Consider the following 15,310-nt stretch of genomic DNA (forward strand, 5'->3'; position numbering starts at 1 on the left):
TTTTACTATAAATGGATCATAACTATTCCAGCGTTGAATTCAAGTTTACTTGCCAAGGTCTCATTCGGACGTCGAACAGGTCGGGCTTTCCAGGGGCGACCTTCCAACGATTTGCTGAAATGCAGGAAAGAGCGGTAGAAAAACAACTATTATTGTCGTAGTTAGTCGCAACTCACGTCTGGCCATTATTGTCGTCGTGCAAAATTTATTAAACAGGTAAACATAATCTTACGTGGGTTGAAACAGTAATCAGCATGTGAAACGGCAAACATCACAGTGTCAAATCTTTAACGGATACTAGCGCGACGAAAACGAGGACCAGAAAGGATGGACAGCCTAAAGCAAACAAACTCGCCCAGTTCACTGTCCTGATGCATCACTGTCTCACGCCTGTTTAAACATATCCCGAGCGTCTCGCTTTCCAAATTTCTCACACATCAGTCATGAGCTGTTTCTTTTTCATTTTTACTTTATTCTTTTGACTACAAGTCTGACGAATGATATGACAATGAAATGAATGAACTTTACGACTTCTTATCTAACTCTTTTTAGGATCCTCTAACGTCATATTTTATTATTTCAAGAGATAACATGCCTCTTTCTATCATGACCGTCGACATTTACGTAAGGAACCTACATCGGAAGCAACAATACAATCAAATCCCTTCTTTTCCACGCGACTTTTCTGCACGGAATGACTAAAACTGGAACTGAATTAACATCTCGATAGTGGTACGGTGTGTCGAAAATGAAGCAAGCCTGAAATTCGTTTTCTGAATCGCATAGTGTCACACGAGTTCTGACCAACGTCGATGCTGGAAAGACTACACACGCCGCTTTCGTTGGTGGCTCTCCATGCGTGCGCACTTTCTTCGGCGGCATCTTGGTGGTTCTACTCTATGAAACAAAGCACCGCCGAACTACGGAGGAGACTGATGATGGAAGAGAGCATTAACGCGCCCCGTAGGAGCCGATCCGTCGGCCATTTTCGGGGTGCCAAAGATGTCTTTTGTAACGTTCTCACACTCATCTTTCCCTGACTTCTTTTGTTCTTGTTGCTGTTGTTTATTGCATACCTATCCCACCACCACTTTACGGTCTTTATTTTTTGCTTGTTCGAATGCAATCGCGATGCTGCGGAATATTGACTAACGAGTTATTTCGACTGCTTCGTATGCTGTCTGATACACGACTATCAGCTGCAACGCCTCTGCACCTAATCGGTGGCATTATGAAATATGGCAGGCATAATATTGGCATAGCCAAGGAAAGAGGGTGTGGGTGGAAGATGCCAACACCACTAGAAATTTTTCAGTTTCTCACGTGAATATACGCGTCACGTGTCACGTGCGTCGTCGTCACTAGAAGCCACAGAAGACGAGGGTGCGGCAGACAAGGTTTATTAGTAAGGAGGCGTACATGTGCCTCTCGCTTAGGACACAAAAGGAACACTAACAGGATCGGAGTGGCGTGCCCACGCACAGCTGCCGTTCCACCAAAGAACAACCCACAGCTTACGCGCTGCCAGTTATTTAAGCGCCGAGAAGACAACACAGAACATGCGCACATCTATCATCAGATACTGCACTGTCTGATACGATGGGCCCATCGGAAGTTAATCGCAGTCCGCTCTAGCCTATCTAAATGACGCGACGGCTGTCGCTCTATAGTGGCAGCTGCGCAGAACGGCATGGCACGTGGTAATACGCACGGGCCCATACAAACGCACGCAGAAACATACATACCCCCTCCCCTCTTTCGAAAAACCATTCCGAGTGTTCAACAGGAAAGTTGAGGAAAAAATTCTGATTTTCGAAGCGGACCTTGTTGCACATTGAGCTACTTTACTTTGTCAATTTTTCCCCGTAAACACTTACATCTCTTTCTTTGCACCTCAATGGCCGTGTTATAGGTTATTGATTTGAAAATCAGTGGATGGGGGGTAGAGGAAGAGAAAAGTGTGGCCGCAACGTTGCATGGACCTGAAAGGTGTATAAGAAGAACGAGATTTTGGGGTTCAATTCAGTTCTTTTTTTTTGCGTCTGTGTAGCACTGTCTGGATTTTGGGATTGCCTGCCCATGTATTGACCGCCATCAATTTCCTTTCCATACATTAAAAGTAGAATTTTGAAAACTTTTCAAGAGAACATGCCTCGACGCATGTTTACTTGCAGAAATAGTAACAAAAAAAATAACGCCCTTTGTTCATGTATTTCACTTTACTTGCACGTCCCTTCACGAGGATCCGAAGCATTGGCGCCTGAGCATGATGACTTCCAGGTACTTTTTTACCACTGCATTGTGCTGTTCTCACGTTGCTTTCACCTGAGCCTACAGCAAAGGTTTAGCCTTCGCTTTGTACGAAAGGGAGAGACTGAAAGGGCAAGAAACTTCTGAGTCAAAGCTGATTTTCCTTCCTCCTCCCTTCGTGCAGCTTTGCTCCAGAGACAAAATCGATCAGGCCGACACGGTACTCGGCTGTGCCGGCCGCCGACGAGCTTCGATTGGAAACCAGGCCGCCACACGACTACTTTTGGCGGCCGACCTTTCTCCACGCTCGGCAAAGCCACACAAAGAAAAGTTGTTGTGGCCACACAGGCATGTAGCAGAGGTGCCGTCGCCACTATCAGTGCAGCAGCAGAGACAACGACAATATCACGATCCTTTTCATTTTATTTCTTTCTTTCTTTTCTTTCTCTCTTTCTTCCTTTCTTTCATTTTTTACTTAGTGGGGAAAAAAGGCACCGCCTATTTCCGACGCACTTCAAAGCGATAATGTAGCCCCTCTCTGCCATTACGGGGTCGTGGTTGTTCCTGGCATATTGTATACCTGATGCAAGCATGGTGGCGCACTTGACCCATTTGTAGCACGAAGTCCAAAGCGCGTGAGCTTTATCTGACCTTTGTTGCGCCGGAAAGGTAAGCTTAGCAAAAAATAAAGATATTATAACAATACTTGTCATGATTTAACTCTTCAAAACCATCGTATGTTTATGAGAGAAGCCGCAGGGAAGGACTCCGGAAATTTTGACCAGCTGTGATCCTTTAACATTCGCTTAAATCTAAGTACGTTGACCTTAATCATTTTCACATCTATCGAAATTGTGGCCGCCGTGGCCGGCGTTCGACTCCGCGACCTGAGGCTCAGCTTTCGAGCCCCATAATCACTCGACCACCACGGCGGATATCAAAATATTATTGAGAGGTCTAACTCGTCCCCCGCTGAGTCTCCCACACGGCATTCTTATAGGGATTTCTAGGTATATACAGCTACCATAAGTTGATGAATATGACGTTGAGCCATGATTTTGGTGATTTTAGGTAAGATAGCGTCACTCATTCCCATTTTTTAAGAACCAGTATAAAAATACAGAGCTGGAAGACAAGTGAAGTAAACACGTATTTTGGTTTCTTAAGTCTGCACTGCATAAATAATCGGGCGTGTATGCTTACTACTTCTCTTTTAACTCTGTCGCACGAACGTCGTTCAGAAGTCAGGTCATTTCCTTTACTTTTCACATCTTTCGGGCGTGTTGTTTGCAGATTCCTTCCTAAAGATGGAATAGTACCAGTCTACAAAAGGATAAGCTCTGTTTTTGTATTCAGCCTCCATACCTAGGTTTGTATTGAGTTTCGAAACGAAACACTTGAATTTCGCATTGGTTCTCTGATGCGGTTTTTTATGGGACCCTTTCAACCTGCATAAGTCGCACTGTACAGACGTTCTTATCACGTACCTGGGAACATCCGCATGTATCCCACTTTGCTTCCAAAGTACTGCCACAGGAGATCCGGGTCCTTCTCGGCATTCTGTCGAAAGGCTGCGTCCAAGGCCTGCGACCACTTGAGTCCGTTCAGTACCTCTGGGTCTGCAAGTAAGAAAACAAAGTCTGGCTCAATCGCCCAACCCTGACGCACAATTTTCCTTGCCTGGTCAACCCATCAGCTAGAACACTAAAATGAACTTCCGAAGCACCACAGCGGCAATCGCACATCTATCTATCTATCTATCTATCTACCTATCTATCTATCTATCTATCTATCTATCTATCTATCTATCTATCTATCTATCTATCTATCTATCTATCTATCTATCTATCTATCTATCTATCTATCTACAAATTTTCGCTTTCATGGCTGTTTTATAAACCAAATGCATACTAAAATTGGCATGGTGGGACATGTCTCAGTGACAAACATAGCGGACAAGTCATAACGTTAAGTCATGATATGTAGGTCATGTACGGTGTGATTCACGAGGGGCAGTCTGAGCGTTTTCGTGACTGTTTCATTATTGTGAATGAAAAAAAGAAACGCAGTGTGTGATGTATGCCACTTCGTTTTACCTGATGAAATTAGATTAAAAGCCTCCATGAGTCTGCTGAAAATTGAAAAACATAATCAATACATTTCGTTCGTTAGATTGACAAAGACATTAGCTCTCCTTCCGCAAACGCATTCTCTAAAAGGACCTTTTGCGGTATAGAGTAGTGCGTTAGAGCAGATACGCATTGCCCAACCAAGACATGGACATGTCATTATTGCCGATTGTTGACTAATGAAAAAAGAGCATTTACGAACGAAAGCCTTTCTGTGTTACGCCCATTATTGACGGTCGCATAAAATAAAATAAAAACGAGAACGGTAACGTTTACGTGGAAAGGTATACGCTGTGAAGAAACACATTGCGCAAATAGGATGCAAATAACGAGACGCCGTCCTGCTAAGGCATAAAGCATAAACGTCTGGTACTTTCATTGGCGTATTCACTCGATGAAAAGATCGTGTAATGATCTATTTTCACCGCTATCTCCAGATATATTAGACACGTGGCTGAACTTTTTTTGTATGTTTCGTATAAATGACAGAAGCAGTAGGCAGCTACCCCTGTTGCAAAAGATCAATGTCTCAAAAAATCAATATCTTAAACTGCTGCACGCTGTGACGTTCACTGTACCACAGAGAGAGCCGAGTGAAATTTTCGAAGGAATCTGTTACGTTCCCACCTTGGCATACGCTATAAGCCTCACGAAGCGCTGTAGTTTGAACCACGTGTGTTGTCACGCAAGCATTGCCTAATGCTCTTTTATTTTTGTCTATATTGGATATTCTTTCCCGCATTGCGTAATAGTACGGGCGTAGCCAGGGCAAGAAACTAGCGCCAAGTCACAACACTGCCCACAAATCCAGTAAACTTAGCTACCGACAGAACGTTCATTTCTTTTATTGACCACGTGGTAACCTACAGCGTTTCCGTCTTTTCCTGGAAAATATTCCAATATACGTGTAGTCGTAATATGTGGAACATCCACTGATCATTTCGTGAGAGTCTTGATCATTATCTGCAAGCTGATGATAATAGTTTTATATTTATTGATCATGGGTTTAAACTTCAGTCGTTTTCAGATTTATCATAATTTGTCTTCGGACAATAGTAACCAACCACTCAAGTTAGTCAGTTTCACCTGAAATAATGGTAAATAGCACCCAGTTCCTAAATTGTCTTGCATTTCATTATATTTTTTGTTACTTTTGGCATCCTCGTTGAAAGTGTGCCACACTGGACGATGCCGGCACGCGAGATACGTCATTGTGCAGCTGGGGCTTACGTAGTCACGTGGCTTCGAAAATTTATTTCAAGATGCAGCTCTGCAATCGAGACGCCATCTATGTTTGGCATCATACCCCAAAGAAGGCCGCATGCCCAATAGACAACTTTGAGCTTCACAAGGTTTCGTCGATAAGGGAGCTCGGGCCATGGTTGGCTCGTTCCTGCATTTATCTTAATTTAGTGGAGATGATGTGCTGTGAAGAGAAACCTAAATGTTTTTCCCAACATACTGATTACTAATCGTATCGTTCTTGCGGGCTAAATCGCGGCGACCATGTGCGCCACACATGTAATACATCATTACACTGTGATAATTCGTTATCGCAACTGCTCAACCCATAAACACTACACAATAACACAACTGCCGGCCATGTATTGGGCCAGGCTAATCTTGCCTGTATGCTGTAACATCACCTAAAATGCCACTACTACCACCTACTTCCTAGCGGTTCGTATTGATACGTAGATATCCAACAAAAATATCTCATTGATGACGATTTTATGATCAGCCAGCCTGTCTATAACCAACGATTACAGATGTACCTTATTAATTATTTAATTAATTGACTGAAGTTGAGGGAGACTCACCTTCGTCGAAGATCTCCAGCGGGACGTGTACGCCGGAAAACGTCTCGTTCACGAAGCGGTGGAATTTTTCGCTGTAGCGAAGCGTGCCGTCGCTTTCCGTGAGTTCTTTCATCAGGACGGCGCCCACCTCGTCCCGCTGAGCGGGGCAGAACAATGTGCAGGTTACGACACTTGACGACAAACCTCATTGTCTTTGCATACCGCTCATGATTTAGAGCTTAGAGTCAAAGGTCCGTAAGTCCTTCAAGAAAGGATGGAACACTTCGAGAAAAGATGGAATTCGTCGACTGACCGCCGACGTTTTTAGGGGCTTTCTTGCGTACCTCTTTTTTGCGCTTTATATTTCCATGAAACAAAGAAAGCAGCTGTTTTGGAGAACTTAGTACGTAGTGAAACGCAGAAACGAGAGCTTTACTGAAGCCTAAACGAAGCATTTCATTCCACCTAGCAGTTAGCGTGTTCGGCAGCTGTTTTGGCTGCACCTTAGGTTTACTTCTATCTCCGTCTTCACGATATATATACTAACAACAATATAAAGAGAGTAGTGAAGCTGGACTTCACAGATTATCGTACCTGAACCGCAGGCAGATGGTATCAAAGATTGTGAGAGCCCACGAAGCTTTACGCTCACTATCGTTTCTATTCCGTACAGGAAAAACCTCGAAAGTTTTCGGATATTTAGCCAAAGTTTGTCTCGGTTACCCCCGCATCTTCACTTCGTCTTCTTATTATTGTGTATTGTTTCAGGGCTAATAACTTCGCAGTAGAGAGGGGGGAGTCTTTTTGTCGGCACCTATTCACCAATTTCACGCCATACCATTTTACCTTACCAACAAAGTGTGGTTTATTCATAAAAATTGGCGGCGTATCTCCGTGCGTCGCTGGCAAAAGTCGCCGAAAACCGACAGTTGTCTGTTTGGAGAGAGAGAGAGAGAGAAAGAGAGTACAGCGTTTATTTGACGTTCTGCGCAAGAAAATTGGTGAGTAGGTGCTGCGCGAGATATGGAGGCTATGTAGCAGTAATTTGAAGAAACGAGGCTTTTCTACAACGCAAAGCCACTGCTAAGTGGCAGCACGGTGTAGTTTTAGTGAAGCGTAGAAAATGCCCGTTTTCTCGGTCGTAGCGCCGCATTGCCAACGCCGCGTAATAAGCACTGCCATCTTTATATTTACGTATCTATGCATTTTAGAAATAAAGTAACATACTGCCTGATGCTCCCGTATTGATGTTCTGTCCAAATATGCTTAATATTAGTTTTTTGGTTGACAATGTTCACTGGTATAAACGCAGCCAGGAGATAAAGAGGAGTGGTCCTTCAGCAAAAGATTAAACTTTCGCTCTGATAGCTGAACTTGGTGCCAGGCAAAAATAGAACAACATACCGAAATATCTGCGTTGAAGTATCCCAACAAACACTAGCGTCTTTATCACAATGCCTCCAACAAACAGTATAGCAGTTTGACTACTTTGATTGCTGATGATGCCTGTTCAACTAACGATGAGCGAAGTGAGCAAAAGACGCGTAGCAAAGGGAGTCGAAGGAGACAGGAAGTCATCGCGGACTCGGCCGCTTGGCCCGAAGCGAAGACGCACTTTCCCGACTTCCCCCTTCATCTCCGGCGATAAGCGTCCACATCTTGGCTGCCGCCTACGAATGCCTGCCTGCCTGCTCTTGTCTGCTCTTCTTACTGCGCGGGTGGTCATTGGTTCGGGCGGCACCATACGCCAGCCCGGGGCGGTATTGCGGGCGAGCAGCGTGAACGAGAACCCTTGCGTTGGATCCCGTGGTTTTGGCCACATCTTTTCTTTCTTTTTGCGCCCTTTCTTTTGTTTATTTGCTAGGAAAATGCGCGAAGAAATTGAAAGCCCCGTCCTCTTCGCGTCGATACCAAAGAGGCTCGCCATGCATGATGAATGGCCGAGAGAGACTATGATGGAGAATATATATATGGATAAATGAAATCAGCAGGCTGCAACAACCAAGGTCATGCAAGACGAAAGAACCGATACAGAAGAGGCCACAGAAAACTGAGCATATATATGGTGCCCGATGCAGGTTGACCCGCGCTATCGAGTTCCTCTCAGCGGAAGCACGCATGCCACAGGAAGGATATGATAAACGGCATCTACCTATGACTCCTTTTTTTAGGGTGGGGGGGGGGGGGGAAGCGAAGCTTTAAGAAGACACTACCTTTGAAGTGTGCTAGCTTATAGACATCTAGGAGCGCATCCGTGATGAAAGTACTCTACTCGCAACAAGGTTCTCCCACGTTTCTCTCGCTAGGTCCTTGCCTTTGGAGTAAGTTGGTGTGACCTCCCTGTCCTTCCTCCTTCAATCCTCCTCCTCCCCCTCCTCCTCCTCCTGGTGTGTTGAAAGATAAGAGCTGCTTTGTGGGGAGCTATTTTCTTGGGAGTGAGTTTGCTTCTGGAAGAAAAGCTATGCTGATGGGGCACTGACTATAGGTCGCATAGTGAATCGCTGAATGACAGCTCTCGAGTCACATCTGCATTGGTTACGTAAGGATCTTCGATTCGTCTCTTTGATATTACGCAGCGTGTCACGGCTAATAATGAGCAACATGAGCTGGAATGCCTAATTCGTTTTTATGCAACAACTGCGTGTAATGTACCGATATAAATGTGACGTATTGAGTGGCCAGAGATACTTTCCCGCTTACTAAGCACTTAGTGTTATGAACAGTTCTACGCTTGCCAAAGACGTTTCACCACTATGTTTTTCGAAAGGCAGTTGTTTTCTATCTGATATTGTTTACACCTCTACATGATTCGTAATTATTAACAACCGATTGCGGGATGTTTCTTGCTCTTGTATCAGCTCACTTCGCGCAAATCGCTACCGAGGTCATACTTACGGCAACGACTTCAATAGGTTTCTGGGCATGCTTCTTTGCAAGCGACGAAACGATGGGCGTCTAGCGAACGTAACATTCTACTTAGTAATATAAGCTCACGCAGAAAATGTCACTGGTGTATCAACATGGCCTCATCAAGTGTGAGGCTCACGGGATGGCCTTACGCTCTCCCGTAGCGAAGTACCTAGTATACTCTAAACCGTTGCCCACTTTTTCTACGCACAATTTGATCTTTTTTTTCGCAGCCTTGTAGCCTTATAAGATGACTATGAATAAAGATAAGAGAGCTACACTGCCAAGCTAAGAAAAAACAAAGAACTCCGAGGTGTTTCTTCAGAAGCTCCTCCCTAGAGCTCACCGATGTGGATGTGGTTGGTGTTCGGAACTCTGAATGCCATGAATAGTGTGAGTGCAAATTACATGCGTAATCATTATTTGTCACCTGCTCTATACCCTGTGAACATTAAAGACAAAGGCGCCTATCTTCACCGCTGTTCAGTACACCGAATGCCGTAACACCATTGGGGGACAATCTAGCCAGGGGTCAGATTAGCGGTTAGATGATAATTGCTAGCACGTCTACTCTCTCTCTCTCTCTCTTTACTAACAGACATTAGTGCTGCCATATTAACGTAGAACATATCAGGCTATAGCTTACACTGCATTCAGTACGGTGACACGTTCCGTACAGTCACATTGCGATCAAACTATAGCATGGGAGGGACTTTACTATTCTTGGGACTTTACTATTCTGCAGTAGACACCGAAGCAGCAGACAAAAGTCGGCGCCCATAATGTGGAAGAAAAAGCCCCAGAGAGCGTCGGTTCATAAACCATTGACATTAGACTCGCTGGTTACGTATAAGTTAAAAGAATCACAGTTTGTCAAGATTTTTCAATGGCAAAACTGGAAATTTCATATTTTTCCTCAACAGCAACATGCATTAGGTAAGAAAACATGTTTGTGAACATTATGCTAACTTACCGTGAGATCGGACGCGTATTTGTGCTTCACCACTGCCTCCTCCGCCTTTTTCACCAAACGCTGCGATGTATAGGAACAGAGAAAGAAAGTACAGTTAAGCTTACGGCGTAAAACTAAACCACTAATTAAACCAACGAATGTTTAAATAGATATTTTATCGAAGAAAATAACGTAGAGTAAAAAAGGAAAGGTCAAAATGCGTCTGATAGTCGTAGTAATTATATACTTGATATAATTTGCCCTAATCAATACCTTAAATAACTATTGCTATTAATTATCGCGTCAGCACAGTGATATAAAAAATACAATAAACGTAATAAACATTCTTTGAAATGTACACCGTGCTATCACGATCACTACAATCGTATAGGCAGACGTATTCAAACACTGTCTGTATTATATAAATATATTTGGGCTCTAAAGAGCGTAACTTTTTTTCACTTGCTCGTGGACAACGTTTAATCCTTGACTGCTGCATTTCTCGCAACTTCTTACCTTGAGTGCGTTCTTCTTTCGCTGCAAGTTCTTCTCCATCTCCAAGGTCATTTTCAGCAGCAGCTCCGTGCCGTTCACTTCTACAAGGCTCAACTTGTCGGCATTCTCGTAGCTCTGTATACGCCACAATAAGCGGAGAATTACAATATAAGAGCAATGCTGGTATTCAAAAAGGAAAACAATATGCTATTGTGAGTGAAACTTTTCGTACTTGAATTCCTTATAGTTCGAAATAGAAGATTAGCCAGAGAAGTCTGGTTGCGTCTTTTAGGGGGGGGGGTGGTGTTTTTAAAGTTAACTTGTTCCTCATCATATATTTTATTTAGGCCTTTCTAGCGTGTGCGCTGTAAAACCCAGTATTATTCTTAACAACTTCATGACCATTTTGTTTTTATTCATTGTGAACTTACAATATTGTCTGTCACTTCACACTTACTCTTTGTAATGTATAACAGAAACGCCGAAACACTTTTCAAAAGCCGCTTTTAGTGCTACTGTAATTATTACGTTTCTTCAAGGCACTAAAGCTATGTAGCTTATGAATCTTCTTTAAAAAAGTGTAAGAGATGCGTTCACTTCAAATCATACGCAAGTATGAAAACTTGCATGGTACTCGTAAAATCATTTTTTCATACGTTGTAATTGACTGCTTGCTTAGTACTGCCTATTATTCCGCATATCAGTGCACCTGTATTAGCGTGAGGTCATACGAGTGCTATTACTTGTATTTAGGAAAAGCTTTCTTACCGTCGGCTTTGCTTTGATAAACATCGCGTGATTTTTAAAAAAAAAGCGAATACGTCTGTGCTTTACTACTTTCACATATTGCTCCCCCTAAAGGTCCTCCAGTGAACTCATGATAAATGGACTGATGATAGATTCTCGTGCAAACTGTACTCACATTTCGTAGCGTCTCGATGCCCGATATCGAAGTTAACCTCGTCACCAAGGTCGTATCCAGATCGTTCGCCCATCGGTATATCCTGTAATATGAGGTAAATTGAATGTTCTTTATGAGAACATTGTCAGGACGTATCAATGTGTGCACACTGGTGAGCAACTTGCTAGTCGTATAAATAACCTCTCAAATGCTGCTCTTCAACATCGACACCACACGTTAGGCCGAAGATGGAGGCGGTTGGGGGGGGGGAAGGGTAAGAGAAAGAGAGAGCACCAGCGTAAAGTTAAAACTCCGGTTTGCTAGTGTCCAACTTGGAGGTTCCTGTGCATGCTTATTGCTGAGCACAAATAGCGCAAACATACTGACCGCCTGAAAACTGCATCGTTGTAACTTTACTTCTACCGGCAATGCGTGCCTTGGCTTCATTTGTCAAGACGTTCATTAGCTGGATCAGCGATAGCACGTAATGATGACTGTCACAGCAAGGCACTGACTCTCAGCGCGAGCGGTGTCCTCTTTCGAGATGAAACACTAGAAGGCCCTCGACAGTGAATTCCGTTACTAAGTTGCAAGGCTTCGCTACATTTACCCAGGTTACTAAAAGAGAACCGCCGGTGACCTAACAGCTTGTCACTATCAGCGGATCGTTGTAGGCCTTCAGGCACTCTACGTTAACAATGTCGCACCCTCGACAGCGCATGTCCGATGACTGTTCGATTGGTTCGATCAGGTAGTTGACCGAAGATGTTCGCTCGATGACATTGTATAGGAGCCTTGGTATTTCGGCAGCAGTTTTGATGAGAGGCCAGCTGCAGAAGTAGGAACCGAGAGCCATACGGATGCTCCAAGGAGGAACGTGGGCTCAGAAATGGCCGAGCCTTCACGAATATCCTTCTTCCACTGTTGTTCATTCGTCGTAAATTTTTTGGCAAGCTCATGGCACTCTTCAGCAAGTCTGGCTGCATTCGAAATGGGCGCGCACTAAAATGGATCCGGCGTGTACGGGAGTATCGTGTCGATGGTGTGCAATGGGTGTCTTCCGTACAGTAAGAAAAAGGGCGAAAAACCAGTAGTGCTCCGAGGGGTGGTATTGTAGGTGTAGGTGATGAAGAGAAATATAGCAGCCCAATTCGTGTGATTGGTGATGACATACAACGACAGCATGTCGCCGATATTGTGGTTGAAGCGTTCGGTGAGGCCATTTGTCTGTGCGGGGTAAGCAGTAGTTTTGTGGTGGACAGAATGGCGCTCCGTCAGAATGGCTTCGAGTACTTTCGACAGAAAGACACGGCCTCGTTCTATGAGAAGCTCCTAAAGTGGACCGCGACCCAGTAGGAATCAGTGCAGCAGGAATGAGGCGACATCCCGAGCAGTAGCTGCAAGGAGGGCAACACAGGATAGCAAACCAAAGCCTTCTTCCTGTTAACCTCCCTTTTTTTCCTTTATCGTTCTCTCTCTCTTCATTGTCCGCGGTGTTGTAAGCGGTGGTTTATGTAGCACTAGCTTAAGATGTCGCTCACAAAATGACCTACCATATTTGCTGATCTCATTCAACGGGTAAAGTAAGCGTCTCATTCTGCGTTCGCACATATATATACACGTGAAAACATTGCATTATTTGAGCAAAGAACTTTGCCGCGCAAATCGGTGCTATTGTTCTATCTTTTAGTAGATATGCGATACTAATATTTTTTCTTGCACATGGGATATATTGAAAATATTTCTGTAAGACTGCATTGTCGTCGTTAAAAGATTATAACAAAACAGGTGATCCCACTTTCCTGCAGTGCATGAGTGGACAAAAAATATCGCAAAGAAGACCATATATTTCAAGGAGTATCGTGGGCTGCGTAACTATACAGCTCACTACTATGATGGTCCGTTTAAAGGTAACAGATGAAATACATAGAAGAGGGAACACTGGACGTAATCCATACTTTGCAGTATCATAATCATACGCAAGCTGCCTTGTTTTGCACAGCATATATAGTAGCCAAACAAGCCTAGAACATTTCTGAAAGCTGTTATTTTTATTCTTTGCTCCGCTTTCCCCTTCCTCAAGTGTAGAGTGAAAAACAGGTTTCATTCAAGTTAACTCCATGTATTTCCTTCGTATTTCTCTCTCTCTCTCTCTCTCTCTACTTTAGTACGAAACATAAACAGTGCGCACCTACGTCTGTCTTCAGTTTATGTTCACAAACTTCAAAGTCCTTAGCTCTACGAGCGTACACTCACACCTTGCATAATCAGCGGTTGCGTGGGCCTAATGAAGTTCCGTAAAGAGTGTGAGATCTAGTATCTAGTAGTATGCCCTGTGCTTAAATGGGACCCGGCGCTCAACAACTTCGTGTGGGCTGGCAATAGAGAGAGAGGGAGATTAAATATTTGCTTAGGTATTTCTTAGTTTGTAGGGGAAATGGAAGACTTACAGAAAAGACTTAATTTGAATGTCTGGTTGAATTGGGCAACGCAAACTGAATACTCCATTTGGAAGGATACCAGTTCCCAGAAAAGGGGGCATGTTTACGTATTTATTACGGGGCTCCCTGTTTCCATAGAACCGCCAACCTCGTGTTCATCGATCGACAAAAAAAAACTAAGCAAGACAGGACAAACCCTCACTAGGTTCTTCAAGATAGACTCTGCGGGCATACTAAAGCGCGTACGGAGGGAATCCCCCATAATGCAATAAGCCTATCAGAAGTCGTGCTCGACAATTCGCTTAACCCGACAGGCACCTCCGTTGTTTAGTAGAGGGAATACGCGTGTTCTGACCTGCCCTACCAGTCCCGTGTGTGCTTCTGCGGTGCACTCAAAGGAACGGTATACTTTTCAACACTGCCTTCTCCTTTTCTTTCTTTTAATTTTTAGCAAAGACCAGATTCAATGAGTCACTAACTGATGGGGAAAGTATAGGAGTGTATATAAATCAGTTGTATCTATTCTCTTTCAAGGAGACCGGTAGCGCAAGTAGGGGCATCTGACTAATTCAGCAACAGTTTTTACTCCCCCTCTCTAACTCTTTTTTGACCTTTCAAACGTGAGATTATAATTTTCTTCTAAGCACTTTTTTGTGTATTTGTTCTATTGAAATGCAAATAAATTCAAGAAATTATTGCGCACTTGTGCATCAATACAACATCTCGATGCTTTCGTTCACTATTATTATTATTATTATTATTATTATTATTATTATTATTATTATTATTATTATTATTATTATTATTATTATTATATTATTATTATTATTATTATTATTATTATTATTATTATTATTATTATTATTATTATTATTATTATTATTATTATTATTATTATTATTATTATTATTCATTGTAGTAGGAGCACGCGGAAGGGTAGCAACACTTTGTACGATAAATAAAAAAGAACAAGTGTAGACAATCTGCGCTCAACTGCATAGTGCAATTGCTTACATGGACAAAGCAAACTCTTTTTTTTTATTGAAGTGAAGAGATTAATGTTCCCGCTTTAGCGTGACTGTGACGTCTTCGCAGGCTGTGTGACAGCACTCACCCAGCAAGTTGAAAAAAACGGTGCGATAAATATTTTTGTTATAATTTGTACGTGATGACGTGAAAGTTTCAACGGTGCCACTGTGCACACCTCTCAGCTTTGCTGGTCACCTACCTTCACATAGTGGAGTGTCTTTGAATTTTGCATATACTTTCTGCGCGTTCATGTAAGCTAAAAGAAAAAAATAAAGATAAAGAGGTTAGAAATGACTACAAGAACTAAAGGCGGGGAGGTAGTGAGAGAGAGCGAAATAATAGCTGAATGAATTAAGAAAAGAATCTCGAATGAAGAATGAAAGATGTCTGGCCTCTTGAAGGTGTGC

The 15,310-nt window shown here is 43.1% G+C and overlaps 1 protein-coding gene across 1 annotated transcript in view; it reads right to left on the reverse strand.

The window, feature by feature from the left end:
- Positions 1–15,310, reverse strand: part of LOC119173986 (voltage-dependent calcium channel subunit alpha-2/delta-1-like) — a 152,230-nt gene that overhangs the window by 24,752 nt on the left and 112,168 nt on the right. Inside the window, exons 2-7 of the mRNA XM_075894930.1 lie at positions 11,455–11,536; positions 10,554–10,667; positions 10,059–10,118; positions 6,200–6,335; positions 3,738–3,869; positions 54–114 (exon numbers count right to left, since the gene is read on the reverse strand). Of these exons, the coding sequence (XP_075751045.1) occupies positions 54–114; positions 3,738–3,869; positions 6,200–6,335; positions 10,059–10,118; positions 10,554–10,667; positions 11,455–11,536 (585 nt within the window). The remainder of the gene's footprint in view (positions 1–53; positions 115–3,737; positions 3,870–6,199; positions 6,336–10,058; positions 10,119–10,553; positions 10,668–11,454; positions 11,537–15,310) is intronic.

The sequence above is a fragment of the Rhipicephalus microplus genome, chromosome 5 (assembly GCF_043290135.1).
Source record: "Rhipicephalus microplus isolate Deutch F79 chromosome 5, USDA_Rmic, whole genome shotgun sequence".
In the NCBI taxonomy this organism is placed as follows: domain Eukaryota; kingdom Metazoa; phylum Arthropoda; class Arachnida; order Ixodida; family Ixodidae; genus Rhipicephalus; species Rhipicephalus microplus.